The sequence below is a fragment of the Plectropomus leopardus genome, chromosome 4 (assembly GCF_026936395.1).
Source record: "Plectropomus leopardus strain MGB_pleo_1.0 chromosome 4, ASM2693639v1, whole genome shotgun sequence".
Classification (NCBI taxonomy): domain Eukaryota; kingdom Metazoa; phylum Chordata; class Actinopteri; order Perciformes; family Serranidae; genus Plectropomus; species Plectropomus leopardus.
The window spans coordinates 20,925,876-20,941,858 of NC_142179.1; the positions used below are offsets into that span (position 1 = coordinate 20,925,876).

Sequence of the window (15,983 nt, forward strand, 5' to 3'; positions counted from 1 at the left end):
TTCAACAAAATAGACAATCTCGCAGTACACTATCCCATCGTAGTTACTTCAGCATTATTAGGGAACTGAGCACCTAACAGTGCGAGGACCCTTTTGGTATGCAAGGAATTATTATTAGGGCCCAAGCACCTAGTGGTGCATTTTTGGAGATCTAAACATGCTCAAAAACTCATGAAACTTGGTACGCACGTCCGGCCTGGCTAAAAAAAATGTATTTAGGTGGTTTCGGAAACAGGCGTGGCAAAATGACTCCACAGCGTCCCCTAACGTGTAGCCCAATGGCCAGTTTCACCTACAATTACGAAATTCGGTGCACTTATGTATCATGACCAGATGCACAAAAAGCCTCTTGGACCCAACCCCCAAACCCAACAGGAAGTCGGCCATTTAGAATTTTCTGCTAATTTTTGGCGATTTTAATATACTTTTGCAAACTTGTCCTACAGGATTAATTCAGTCGACTTTAAATTTAGTGTGTCCAATCTTAACCCCTTGGTGATGAAAAGTTACCAAAGGTCTGTGTAAAACTTTTACAGTTTTCCCGTGGCGCAGCGTAGAATTTTGATGTTTCGCCATTAAACAGGAAATTGTTGTAACTTTGGTGTACATTGTTCAATCTGCCTGAAACTTCGTAAGTTTGATAAAGGTCCTGTCCTGAACACATCTGTATGACAATATTCACTAGTCGTAATAGCGCCACCTACTGGCAAAAGGGAGTAAGCCTTGCAAGACAGTTATGTTTTAATTTACATGAAATTTGCATGGTTTGATGTACAAATGATGTACACCAAGATGACGTGGAATTTATGTGCCCTCCAGTGCCATCTAGTAGGCATTGGAATTACTACATCATGTGAAATATCTCACTCCAGGGTCCAAACTCTCTGCATGCAGTATCCGACTTTCACAGAAATGAATGACCGCTTTAGCTGAATTTCACAAGTACCCCAACATGCGTAGGGGTGTGGAGCCCTTTCATTGCTGCTTACAGCTTTAATTTTATATTATTACCTTTTTAATTACATTTAAAATCAGAATTTCTCCATAACAAAAAAAATATTTTGCTGCCTATATATCCATCCACATATCCATTGAAAGGAGTCTGGACATGAACCCAGGATTCTGATGTCACAGTCAAGCACATTGCATATTAGCTACTATGTGATTTCTGCACGGATAATATGTGTAGTGTTTAGGGATGCCCCCTGAAAGTGAAAGAAAACCAAACATCAGTTGGAGATCCCACAGATGCTTGAGATTCTTCAAATCAAGAAGCCGCATTATTATAGTTTTTTTTTTTGTTTGTTTGTTTATTTGTTGTTTTTTTTTGCCAGTCAGTGTATTTCTGGGGATGTTTTGAGCCCCAGATGTAGCTGCAGAGTAGGCGCTCCTTTCGGTCATGCTGCTCTCCGGTACAGGAAGATGCAGACACTGACCTAGGATTAGTCTAACTGACATGGAGGCAGCTGCTCACAGAAAGAAAGGCTTTGCCTGGTCAGGCTCTGACATAATGTTATCTTTAACCTTCTCTTTATAAGTGATGAATTTATAGCTCACAGCAACTTAATTCAATACAGTCTCTGGCTTTTGTTTGATATCTAGTGTTGCTGCACATTTTTATCTGTCGTTAGAGTAGTTAGCAGGGATTCACATGGAGGGCTAACTTGGCTTGTTTATACTACATTAATTGTCACCCTGAATGTCCTACCAAACCCTTTTCAAACTCTCAAGCCATAAATAGGATAACAAAAGGAACAAATAGTTGAATATTCTTTTTGAAAAACCAAATCTGATTCAACCACATTCTGAGTTGGCTACATACCTAATGGTGTTTCATTAACTCAAAGAAATGTTGGCAGCCATTACATTGTCACCACAACTCAGTCAAAACAATTTAGTAATATACCAAGGTAATTTCTAGCAGACAGGGTTGGTGTTTTAGACCACTGGGCCAGCAGGATGCCCCTTTTTATTCATAAGTCTTTCACCACATTCCACCACTAATGGACAGTTTGCCCTTAACCCAATTGTAATGAAGTTATTCAAATTAATAATTCATGGCTTAAACAGTCTTCAGTCCCTCATCTTGAAAATATGTCTACTCTGTCAAATGTGTTGCAGCCTAGAAAGGACAGCTTCAACAGCATTGTTCCACGGAGGAACCCTTGACCTGTGGCTATTGTTTAGCTCTTAGCAGATAGGATCAGGGTCTATGACATCCTCTCCCCACCTCCGTTAGCTTGTTGTAAAAAGACGGGCAGGCGGGGGGAAGCCAGAGGCAGCTTCGCGTCCTGAACAATACCTGCCTTGTGCTAATGGAGGTGTCATCTGGCACAGGGCTGATTAGTCAGCGATTACAGCCAGGCCTCAATTGCCGTGACAACTGCTGCAAACACAATGGGCCCTGATAGAGCCAGCTGTTTGGTCCTCTGCAATTAACCCTGCATCCCACTCGTCTCCGGCAGTGCGCTGCCTCTAATTGACTATCGGGCACACAAAGCAGGGGCTGTCGGCCAGACCCCCTGGACATAGCCCCCCACCTCTCTGCCGAGGTAGAGATGATAATAATAGAGGCGTCCTGTGGACTCGGCCGCCAGTCAATCAAAGACTCAGTGCCCCACAGGAGCTTCCTGAGGAGAGAGGGAGCAGAGGAAGCACATGTATGAGCCAGTGATCAACAGGGTACAGCAGCCTTGCAGGGGGCAGACATGTTGAATATGCCCTCAGCCGGAGTACTAATCAATTCAAGTGCACGTGAGGGAAAAGGGAACCCTGCTGCTTGCTTGATATCAGAAAAGCCATTTTTAGGAACACTCATCTCCCTCTGTTCATCTCAAGGTTGATTTTCTGTGCAACAACACAGCGAGAAAAAAAAATCAAGGCAATTATTTGTCAGGCCTTTGCTATCTATAATTGCAAAGATAAAAATCAAACTGCAATGATTTCTCAGAGGATAGAGCTGTCTGAATTCAACGCTGCTTGTGTCATCATAATCATCAAACATGCATATTGTAAGACAGTGGAAACGAAAATGCAGTCTTGACAAACCTCCTCTCTGTCTCCCCTTTAAATTCTTCACATTTATTTGTGAGAAACTTATTGATTGCAATTTTTAACTTCTTTAATCTAAAATCTGTATTTTGCAAAGTAAACAAATCCTTATATTTCAACAGTCATTACAGTGTTATGTTTAAATCAATTGTCAGACACTAAATAATAGGAAAACAATTTAATCGAATACATCACTATGTTAATAAAATCAGGAGTTGGACAACATTTTTCAACAGGGGGTGCCATGCTGCAATCACATATTGGGCTTTTAACCTGCCAACATGTTTCACAAATAGCAAAGAGGATAATGAGAATGTTAAAGCAATCTGCACACTGATCCTTCACAGGCACGCAGACATGGCACAATGTCAAAAATGGATTTAATCATTAAAAGAGATTTAAAAAAAAAAAAAAGAAAAAAAAACTTGGACAAAACTCCCAAATCTAATCTTTCATTTCATTAAAACCAATCTCATCTAAGATTTAATCTATCTATTTCCCGCACAAGCAGATGGAAGAAATACCAAATTGAGAGCCTAATTTGGGCATCCTCCTCCCACAGACTGCAGCATGAGGTCATTTAGTGAGCCTGCAGTGAGGCAGTCCACGTGTGCGTTAATACACTCAGACAGAGATAAGGTCCACAGGTACAGATAACACTAGGAAGGAGACGAGGATAAACAAGATCCGTTTCCACTTTATGCACAACGTGTTTGTCTATCAATACTATAACTATTTTACCATTTCACATAACGTGATAGACAGTGTGTCCGATCAAAACAGCTAATTAGATTTCTATTATAAAGGTTTCCTCCCAAGAAACGTGAAATATTATACTACCCGGACACTGTCATGTTTACATTTTCTCGTTAGAATTTATCTCTAAAGCCAGATGTTCCTGAATCAGCCATGAAAATTAATTAGCTGGTTTGATGTGGCAACCTCATGCTCCTTCCAGACAGACCTGGCTTTTATGAGCTGTAGGGGAAATTACTGAGAATTGATTGATCCTGAAGGACTCTTCTGTACACATGGCCTGGCAGACAGAAAAGCACAGAGAGAAACACACACTTGCAGATCCCGCTAACAACAGCTGATCCAAACATTTTACCCTCCAGTTGAACCTGACATCCTTTCTCTTTACTAGCGACAACATCGACAACCATTAATCGTCCAAATCCATTAATCTAAAGAAGCTCCATATATGTTCTTAAATCTAAAAAGCAGATGAATAAATGTGACACACGATTAAAAGCAGGTTGAATTTCCCTCTATATATATGTCTCTCTTCTTCATCGTCTTTACCCCGTCTTTATATTTTCTCTGTCTCTTTTCGTGCTTCATCTCCCCGCTCTCTGTCTCTTCATCCCCCTCTCTGTCTCTTCAGTCTCCCTCTCTGAGTAAGTGAGTTTCATCTGGGGTGCTTGCCGGGCGAAATCACCTCAGGGCGAACACTTTATTATCTGTAGTCAAAGCGTCACCACAAATACCATTCTACACACACAAGTGTCACTTTCCATTTGTCTGCACTCTGGCTGCATTAGCGGAGCCTAGCCGGCCCAGAGCCTTGTCTCAAACGCACCCGGCAGAAGAAAACTAACAGCGTGGGAAAGCACTCGTCCTGCATTCCTGCCCCATTAACACCACTGGCATCACCAGAGGAGACCTACTGCCCCTCTTGGGAATTAAAAACATTATCAGCACTAACCTTTGTGAAGATTTGAAAAGACAAAAATATATTTAGATCTCACAGTTTTGGCCTTTTATGTTAACGCAAGAAGAAACTGCATGCGTAAAAGAGGACCCCCCTTGAATTCAAAGCAGATCACTGCACGTGTTAATTACTGATGATCGAGCTGACTGCCCAGCAAAAACAACACCAGTGGGTAGTTTATGTCCTCTTTGAGCCGCCACAAAGGAATGCAGGCCAGCAGCAGCCATGTCAGGCCTTTTGTGTGACACCCGTGCACCAAACAAACACAGAAACTGGGGCAACATGTTTACCTCACACCACACACTGCACTCCATAAACAAAATGGCCAAACAAAAAGAATGTTTGTTCCCATGACAGCCAAAAAAAAGAGGCATTTCAATAGAAAAATATCAACCCTGAATATTTCACACTGTGAACAGAACCCCTCGCAGCCACGACCTCATTTCAGGCACGACTTTCGCCAGGCTCTTTCCATTCGCAATAATTCATGGGTCTGGATGGGCAACATAATAGATTATAAATGGAAAAAATAACTATATTCATCACAAAACTGTTCTCTGTTTAATAATCAAGTCTGGCCAAAGGGTTTAGCAGAGTGCATGGTTCTGTATAGGGAGGGGGGCTAGCCCCCAGTTTGTGGGCTGCCTGTGATGAGCCAGCCCTCAGGCCTGCCTGGGCCACCCTCATTGTGCATACAGCATGGTCTAGAAAGCAGAGCTTTATCAGCAAATACCCCGAGTCAGCACAAGCAGCGGGGTGGTTATGCGTTGCGACTGGCACACCAGCCGATATTGTCATGTGCGATTAGGCCTGTGCTCATGGGCCTGTGAACTCATTCCTATGGCATCAAAGTCAACCCCACCCCCCTACTCTCCTCCAGTTACATCCCTGCCTCTCTCTTGCCCTCTCCTCCTTCTCTACGTTTTTCCATTTTACATTCAGCCGTGCCACTTCACAGTGTACCCTCACTGAACCTTGTGGAAAGCTGTGCTCCGCTACAGTGTCAACATACAACAACAGGTTAAACTGGTTTTGATTTCCAAAGCAAATCTCTGCAGCTTAATTAACTCAGTCCACGAGGGTCATCCACAAGTTAGAGCTAGCCAGTGCTCCAAGAAGCAGACGGTTGTTTAGTCTCGGTACACCTCTCAAGATGACAAGGCTGATAGAGAGGAACAAAGGCCGGCTCACAGAAGAAAGAAACACAAACTGCGAGGCTAGTTATGGGGGAAACATCAGGTAGAAGAAACAGAGATTAAACCATTCAGTGATGAGGCAGAGAGCAGCGGGGGACACAGAGCCCAGAAAAAAAACACAACAAGCTAAAATCCTGACCTGAAAGATTTATGTCAGGCTCTCCCTGTCCTGTCTTTAGGAGAATATACCACGCTGTGACACCATTTTCTCAAAGGGCTGCATGTACAGCCAAGAGCAAGCAGCATTCACAGTCATGCACAAACTCAAATGGACACAGCAACAACACAAACACACACACACACACAGGTATGGAGTAAGGGACCCCAGAGGTAGAGATTGTAAGCGCATACAGAGATAAGAAAAGGAACCGGTGCAGAGAGCAGAGAAGGAAGAAAAAAGGGAGAGAGTGGGAGTAAGAGGGAGAGATGAGGAGAGGCTGGAGGCGCCTGGGCAGGCCTGTCAGACTGGAGGAAGTGCTGGTGCGCAGGCCTGCAGGTAAATGGAAGAAGAAAGGCGCCTGCAGGCTGCCTGAGGCAAGCCTGGGCCCTTCTGTTCTATCATTTAGGAGACAAGTCCTCCACTGATTCCCAATTAATATTTAACACTGCACAGACAACAAGGCACTCGGCTGCAGTACACATGCCAACGAGAGGAGAGGAGAGGAGAGGAGAGGAGAGGAGAGGAGAGGAGAGGAGAGGAGAGGAGAGGGTGCTTTTTCAATAAGATGAAAAAAGACTTTCAAGTCAATGCAGTTATGGAGGCAGGGATTTAATGTGGAAGCAATGTGTTTTATTTTAAGTATTGCTTAGAGCTGAAATCTGTAATGTTTCTTAATTAATACTTTCATTTTATTCATCTACTGGACTGTGGTAAAATATAAAAACAGAGCTCTCATCCCTTCATCATTTGCTTTCATGTTACCTTGTAGGTCGATAACATTTTCAGCGCCTAGCAACATCAGAAAGCTAAAAACAACATTACAAAGTAGACACTTGCTGCTCCATGATGGAGCTGACAGATACAGGCCTAGCTTCCTCCAGAGTTGGGGTTAGTGAAACATGGTTGTTGGAAAATCTGTTTAAAGGCCTGGAGCTCCAGTAAAAATGGTTCAGAGTTAGAACTGGTAGCCAGAGGTCAGTAGCAAAGAAAAAACACGCCCTACTGCTGAAAATATAACCAAGCAAATGTTATTCAGCATTTGTCAAACCAAAAAAATGACGATGCAACCAATGCATGTCAAGTTGGCGTTCATGAGAACGATCCCATCAACAGGCAAACCACGGAAAGCGTAGTAAAATGTCCCACAGGAGTGATGATTTCAACATTGCGCTGTGGTCAGTTTGCACTCTCATGCTTTCTCTGCCAAACCCTCTTCAGTATTAGAGTGGACTGAAAAACCACAGCCAGGGATGGTTTTCAAATTTGGTGCAAGTTCATGACCAAAACACCAAAGCCCAATGCTGTCGGCTCAGTAATTTTTAAGTCTTAGTCATTTTCCTATTGTAATGGCCCTCTTTACCGGAGACCCGTAGTACCAAACCTACTGATCAATATTCAGCTTCTGTGCATTTTAATCATGGCCCTGAGGTTACAACGTGTGGGCCAATTTACTAAATTGAAAATTAACACATACAACTGTGTTATATGCAATTTATGTAACAATAAACTGTGTGCAAGGGTGTAATCCTGTAATCATGTTTTCTTCTTTTCGTGTCCGCTACCATAGTTAGCAGTTTCTTTGCAATAAGACAAGCATTATTGGAAAAACACTGATTTTTAACAGGAAACTGCTTTTTTTTTTGCTTTTACTTTTTTAAATCAATGGATCCATTTGTTTTGAAGAGGATGAGACCTTCGCAGATAATTCAGCTCCTTGTAAAATCCTCCTGAATGCCTGGATTTTAAGTTATCAGAGGAAAAAGGTGAGCAAAAACATGTGTCGGCCACCAGTGGTAGCAGCTCCTCTGCAACAAGCTGAGCTGCATTAGAAAAACATGATATGGCATGAAACTACTTTATTCAGTGTTTTTATGTGTTTAAATCAGAGTCTGTTTGTTTTGGAGATGATGAGACCTCTGCAGTCCCAGTCAAAACCTCCTGAACACTGAACGCTGAAAGGAATCCTAACCGGGAGTTCACACTTGGCACACCAGAGAAGTTTCAGCGAGTTGGAATCTGCAGTCTTCACTGCTAGATGCTAATAAATCCTTCACACTGATCCTTTAAGACTTTGTTTTGTGTACTTAAAAAACAACACAATAATATTATACAATATTTGTTCAGCAGATTTTTGATTCCTACTTTGAAATGTGCAGTAATCTCTTCATGATTTGGATGGAGTGACTAGACAGAAATAGAGTAAAGGCTGGAATAAAAAGGTAATAAAACCTTTCTTCCTACTTACACACATTAGTGTCCAAATATTGGCCCAAAACAACATTTTTATTTTGAGTTTTGTATTGAAGAGTCCACTTAAAAACACTCGGAGCGTGCCAGGTGCGTGCAACACCTCCTGAATGCCTCTCATGGTCAGTCTGTGGTGGGCTCACTCTGAGATGGCACAGGCTGTGTGTCATTTCCTGTGGGACAGCAAGGGACTGCGGACACTCTCTGTACCCTCGCTCACATCCCCCCAACCCACCCCCACTCGCTGGCAGGCGAAGACAGAGGGTGTCGGTGCCTTGCACCTGGGACGCCCAAATGCCAGCTCAGAGGCTTTGGAACCAGGAACCTGTTTTTCAACCCAAGTCCCGCTGTGACCAAAACTAAAGCAGAGCCCCTCTTCCTCGAGCTCACCTCCCAAGGCAATAAGATTGCTTCGCCCCCCGTGTTCACAGCAGAAGGCAGAGGGCAGAGGGAAGGCATGGCTCTGTGGGATGCCACCAGCCGGAAATGATCCTCTGTGTGCCAGCGCTGAGACGCCAACATATGAGGAGAGCCAGTAGTATGCATGAGGTAGGACTAGTACAACCAATATCCCAGGGCTGTCCCTCTGAAATAAAGTGAAACTCTATTAATACTCCGGATTTTGCAATATAGCAACGTGATGAAGGTGTAAAAGACATATTTCATGTGGCTATGCAAACCCAGCGATCCCCAAAATGAGATTGCATAAGTAGGCACACAGGAGGAGGCAGGCCATGGATAGCTGTCAATCACCTTTCACTATGAAAAATAGCTCATGACCTCTGCTTCCCTACTGCAGACTGAGGAATAATGACAGTCTCTGTGGGCACTCTGTGGAATTCCAAATGGGAGTTAGGAACGAGGTAGTTCAATCAGTGGGAAAAGGTCAAGTGCATGCAGATTCTGACTCCGTCTCCATTCCTTTTCCCCCAGTTCCACTTTATGCCCTCCACCTCCAGGGTACCGAGGCAATCAGGGGAAAGGTTGTTATTTCTGCTGCTGCTCGTGGCCACATTTAAATATTCAACTGAAAACGCTCCCCTCGCCTTTTTTTTCGTCTCCACATAACAGCCGTTGGAAAATCGTGCAGCAATTTGATATGGCCAGCTAATTCCCCTGTTATGTTTCGCGCCGCCTCAGACAACAGTGGAGGAGAGGTGGCTGGAGGTCATTACCTGAGCATGTTCCCTCTCACTGGTGCTGTGGCTTAGGAAGAGAAGCCGCTGAAAGCAAAGCAAACTAATGGCTCTGGCAGCTCCGCCTGCAGAGGCACAGGGCTATTAGGAAAACTACAATCCCCAGGTGAACCCCTGTGTCATGTCCCGAGGCTGTGTGACATGGCCAGGTTGTCTCTGTCTATCAAGCCGGAGGAAGGCTGAACCTGGCCTGACATCACATGAACCTGGGATATCAGGCCTTCTGGGAACTTCTCATCTACACCTGGCTGATTGGCACCTCAGGCCTCCTGGGTGGTGTCACAGAGGGTTACTGCTGCAGGTGTGCTTGCGTGTATATGTGTGTACATGTGTGCATGTCTCTGTTACAAGGAATTTCTGGACTTTACACCAGCTGATTGGAGACATTCAGCTGGGGATAAGACTGTTTTTTAAGTTTGATAAAGCAACTTGTCTGGCAATCTGCTGCTCATTCAGAACTAGTGTCAGGTAAATGCATGCATACCTGGCTTGGCTGATGGTAGAACAGAAAATATCTTTATGTATTCTTATGTTAGTGCACATTGTCATAAGTACTAACAGCCCATCCAGTTTGGTTCACCAGATACACATGGCCTCTGAGCATGGCTACAGCACATGAGGTGCAGCCTCTGGTCACATAATGCTCCCAGTACCAAAGACGAATTTTCAGAAATCTAGAGATATATACAGTACTGTGCAAAAGTATTTCATTAAACTTTGTTATTTTTGCAAGGTTATAATGATCATACATATTTATTTCACAGTATCCCTTTGCTAAAATACAATGAGAACATGTGTGAAATATGTATACAGTATTAAAACACAGTGTGACCGCCCTTTCCACTTAGCATGTCTTGAAGTCTCTTTGGCAGACAAGATGAGACTTACGGTACTAATCTTCTGGTATACCAGATTATTATTGAAGAAAACTTCAAGGTTATCTGCCAAAGACAGTTCAAGAGGTGCTGTGTGTAAATGGACGTTACACTGATTGACTTCAGTCTGAAGAATTGTTTTAATGCATTGTACATGTTTTGTGTACTCTGTTTGTATCTTAATAAAGGGAAAAAACAAAAAAACAACAGATATATACATACACATACACATACACATACACACACACACACACACACACACACACACACACACACACACACATATAATTATTGCAACATTGCTAAAACAACAAATCTTTGGTGGCCTAAGACTTTTGCACAGTACTGTACAGATCAACAGCGCTCTGAAATTCTCTGCCCGGACAAAATTACTTTAAAAAAGCTTAAAAAGAAACACTGATTCTATTTGTTTATTGTATGCATTTATGTTTTTTGCTTTTGATCATTTTAGATCCTAAATTCTCTAATTAATTTATCTGTTTTCTCTCACGTCTTTATCTGTTCAGTCTGCTTGCTATATTATTCTCTTATTATCACTTTAATGTTTGTACGTGTTTTTCTTTTTGTTGCTGTCTCATTGTACTGCTTAGACTACTATTATATATTTCTATTTTTTTTTATTATTTAGGTATTACTCTAACATTCAGATTATTTGGTTGTCTGTTCTCTTATTTTATGTTTGTACAGTTTTATATCTGAAGCTCTCTGTACTTTTATTTGATGTTTGTACTGCATTTCTATGTAAAGGCCCCCATGAAAACTAGGGACGCATCCATGTGCTTCTAATGGAGATCTTTGAATAAACAATAAACAACAATTTGAATGCTGTTGCAGTCATCATGATGTGAAATAGTTTCTGTCTCAATTAGGGTTACATAAGTCATTGCAATGCAACCAAAAGTATGCTGAATCACTTTGTGTGCGAATGAGTCCCAGCCAGGCCTTCCTGGGGTTAGAAACATGAGGGAACACCCAGGTTTAGCCCAAAGTCTGATCCAATGAAAGGACAAATATGGGAGCGGCAGCGAGCTGTGTGGTTAACGAGGGCAAAACCTGCAGCGGGCGTCGATAAAGAGCGCAAACGCGCACACCCATTGTGACAATCGCATTCTTAGAAAACGTCATGCTTGGCTCACATGTGACCACAAAGTAATGAATAAACAAATGAAAACCTGCTGAAATCTAAAGTGATATCATTTTTGGGAAATAGTTAGGCAGAAATATCCCCATCAGCCAGTCAATTGAGGCATTCTGGACCTGTTATTCTTTAGCTGACATGTGGCAGAGTAATTGCTGCCTGGGCCGGGGAGGAGGGAGGGCAGTGGTGGAGGCTGCTGGGCCTCCTGTCCAGCCATCTCAGTGTTACTCATCACTGGACCAGTGCACCTCCCTCCCCTCTCCAGGAGCACTTGCACTCACCCCTGCTCCCTGGACCTTCAGATCCACAGTGGAGGACACTGATCAAGGAGAGGGATGGGAAGCAAGGGAGGTCGCCGGCGGCCGAGGGTGGCCAGGGTCAGTGGCATCCATTCACCCCTCTCCCCTTCCAGGGCCTTTCTCTCTCATCTGTCTGGATGGGTGCCCTCTCTCTGGGGCACAGCACGATGAGAGGCCCTGGCTCCGCTGCCGTCTCTGCCTTTCATGTCTCCATCTAGGGCAGTGGTAGAGAGACGTGGAGGGGAGGACGGAGGAGGGGGCAAGCTACAAATGTCACCCATAAGGGGGGATTTAATTAAAAATGACAGGCGCTGGCGCTGGAGAGTGCAGCCACATATGCGCGGAATTTGGGCGCAGTGAAAGCAAGTGCCTATGATTTATAATTCAAGTAATGCTCTGCACTCCTTTTAATTCTACGGCCAAAGAAAAAAATATCAAAAGGCCGCCTCTGTGAGGCTAATCCAATATGATATTTTTAAGGGCAGGCGGTCAATGGCTTTTTGAAAAGCCAGCTTCTCTGTCTCCCTTTCTGCTTCTCTCTCTTGCTCTCTCTCTCCTCCACTTGTCTGTCTTTCCCCATCTCCCTCTGCCACTCCCTCCTTTCTCTCCCCTGCACTCCCCGCTCTACAGTACCTCACCCAACCCCCCCGAGTCCAGACACAGTGCGGGCTGTGATAATGGAAACATCCCGCTCTCCGCCTCCCGTTTCTCCCGCTAAGCTCTGTGCGCTTGGGGGAAATTGATTGTCTGGCGAGCCGATCTGAACGCTTCCAGCTGATGGTAGAGCCAGTTAAGTCCTTTTTTATTGAGGGTATGAGGGATTTTTAATGGGAGTCGCATCAATGATCTGTGCAGCCACTCGGCATCTGCATGCAGGGGCTTTTGCTAAAACCCTCCTCGCCCTCTCATCCAAACTGCTCTGCCACCCCGGTCCTCACACACACACACACACACACACACACACACACACACACACACACACACACACACACACAGACAGACAGATGCACTACTTTTGTGTATGACAGTGGATGCAAATGACACAGCTCACCTCTGCCTCGCTGCCAGGTAATCCCCCTGCTGTGCTCTCACTCACTCTGTCTTTTTGAGGGGTGTATTCTGGTATTCAGCCTCCTGTCGAGAGCCCAGGTCACCTTACCCACAACCCCCAATCCACGTTGGCACAAACTGGGCTGCGAACAATCAATCACGGGGACCTGCTCAGCGTGGTGACCTGAGTGTGCCCACTTCTGAAGCCAGACCCACTGTCTGCACCCCTTCTGGGCCTGGATGAACAATTGCCTTATTGAGGCCAAGAGCTGCACAGTGGTGGAAATCCAACACTTGCTCCCCCACCCCCCACCCCCCCTCCTCCAAGGACAGAAAGGAGGCTATTATGTTCAAACATCCTCATTATGAACCTCAAGTCAGTTGCTGTGGTAGTCTTTCAATCAAAGGGTTTAACAGGTGGAGAAAGAGAGGGAGAGTCAGACAGAGGGGGTCAGTGAGAGGGAGGGCAAAGGGAAGACTGGAAACTGTTCTTTTTCTCTATTGATTTGAGTCCTGACTCCCACTGGCTGCTCTTCAATAAAGGACCCTGAGAGGAAGTGGGCTAATCCTGCAAAATTGGAAGGAGGGAATCGATTAAGAAGACTGTTGAGGACTCCCTCCATTTCTCCTCCCTTCCTCTCCATCTTTACCTTCTCTAATTCTATTTTGCGCAGTTTCTCTTTGTCCTCCCTTTCACTTCACCTCTCTCTGAAACCTCATTAGCCAGCCAGGTTGAACCCCACTCAGCTGAAGAGCTTCCAAATGCACTTGGAGCTGTGTTTATGTCTCGCATTTGCTCTCTATACAGCTCCATGTGAAACACCCATACAGACAGGCAAAAAACAACCCCAGATATGAGGACGGAGGTAGCACCCAGTCACCTTGTTTGTGACTCTCCTTTCCCCCGTAGGAGGCGATCGGAGTGAGAGGACTTTAAGCTGAGAAGTAGCTAATTGGCCAGAGAGAAGCTGAGAGAGAACGCTTTATTTTGTCGCCTTTCACTGGGCCTGATACAATGTCACACTGATGAAGAAGCACAGAACCAGCTATTCCCACTAAGCCTCTCTAAGCTGAGGTAAAAACTGGTAGGTTAGTGCTCCCCAGCTCTCCATCCGCCAGTCCTTTTAATCGGCTTGAGGTAGGCCTGCCATGTAAACAAAGGCCACTAAAGGCTCTCGGAGTGTTCAATAAGGAGGAAAGACCGTTCTTTCCCTCGTCAGAAAACAGGCTCTCACTGTAAAAGGCTTATCCAAAAGCTTGAGCAAAATTAGGGAGAAATTCACCTTCCAGATGCCTGTGTGCTGCAGCTCTCTCTCTAATCCCAAACTGGTTAGAACTAGTTTTGCCAGCTCTCTAACAGTTTTCGGCCCTGGCTCATCTCTGTCCCTTTACACCATTTTGTGAGTGGACAGAGGGTGGTGCTCGGGGAGCAAACAGAGCAGCTGTCATGCTTTACAGGCGGCCGGCACAGCCAGGGCCAGACACTGTAAATGTTTACAGACCCTCAGGGTCACCCAGGGCCAGCGAGGCACGTTAAACACTGTCTGTTCAGCCCTGTTGCCACGACTGCACAATCAGCACAGCTAAACAGGCCCCCCTCACAATGAGTAGCCAAACAACATGGCAATCCAAGGTCTAAGTGCAAAGCGAATGAAACTGTTTAGAATTCCTCATAGTAGCGAGGAAACACGGTGACAAACAACAGAAACCGGAAAGTCTATTTTCCTTCACTTTTTCACAGTCGGGGTTAACTACCCGTTTCCATCATTCACCACGACCGATAGATTAACCACAAACGACAAACACAAGCCTCTCTCATTCCTTAGCTTTGAGCGAGCTGAACTCCTGACCTCCATCGCTCCCTGTCACTTTGTTCACTCACATTTCCGTCCAAGGGTTTGCGGGAGCTCCAGGGTCTTGCTGGCACACACCGGGTGCTGGGGTGGAGGGTTTTGCCTCCTCTGCAGACAGGCCAGCATGGCGAGGTGGGCACAGTACTACAGCCGGGGGAGTTCTGCGGCCAACCTGAAGCAGAAAAAGAGCAAGAGAAAGAGAAAAGTGAGGAACGTTGAGTCAGTTAAGCAGGATGATTCGAGGTCAAAGCTCCATGGCCGTGTCCGGTAAGCCGGCAGGAGCTGGCTCTGGGCTACATGGGCTCAGTTTCTCAACCAGGATTTAATTGGGGAAGCATGCCTACAGCTGCCTGCCCCTCAGCTCTGTGTGCTGAATGATAAACACACACCTGCACTGGGGCAGCACGGTTGACACGGGTTCAGAGCACAGTCCGACCAGTCACTCTGCAGCTTCAAACAGCACATCCACACAGCCATTCAACCGCATCTCCTGTCTATGAAACCGTCCTCAAAACAAACACACAGGCACACACAGAAAGTAGCAGCACTCAGTCACATTCCTTCCAGGGCAGTGTGTACGTGGTGATTGATGGCGTTATCTATGGACAGCAAAAAAATGGTAATGCTGAGAAAACAGCAGTCTGTCTGCTACAACTTAACATGCAACAGCTCTGGGGGACTGTCAGGAAAAGGCCTGGGGGACTGAGCGGTGTCTGGATGTATGTGTAGCTGTGTGTTGAACCGTATGGCTGCATGTGTGTGTGTGTGCGAAATGGGATGGGTTGGGAGGGGGAGACTGCCAACCGTACATCAGGGCTAGTGACGGCACTAATCAATCTCCCTCTAGGCCATAAATCTCCAGCTCTACACTCCCCCTTTTCCCCACAGCCACCTTCACTCACGAACAGGGAGGCAGTTGCTGCTAGTTTCCTCTCAAAAAGCCCATCGCAGCCCCAGCGGAAACACAGGACACAGTTTTATATATATAAATATATATAAGAAAGCCCACAGCTCCCTCAGTGAGAACCCTCAACAATCGAGTAGCATGGTAGGTATCATTCATCAGCAACATACCAGTGTCACATAGCACAATGATGACTGATTACTAAGTCTTCCACTTGGATTACGTGCCAGATGAGAACAGCTAAAGCAAACCATTTAGGTCCAGAAGGCGTTTTTATGT

At 45.1% G+C, this 15,983-nt stretch overlaps 1 protein-coding gene across 2 annotated transcripts in view; it reads right to left on the minus strand.

Annotated features, from left to right (window-relative positions):
* fam222aa (family with sequence similarity 222 member Aa) overlaps window positions 1–15,983 on the minus strand; it is a 55,979-nt gene that overhangs the window by 8,732 nt on the left and 31,264 nt on the right. For both annotated transcript variants that reach the window (XM_042488701.2, XM_042488700.2), the window contains exon 2: window positions 14,830–14,972. In XM_042488701.2, coding sequence (XP_042344635.1) covers window positions 14,830–14,926 — 97 coding nt within the window. In that variant the 5' untranslated portion in view covers window positions 14,927–14,972. The remainder of the gene's footprint in view (window positions 1–14,829; window positions 14,973–15,983) is intronic.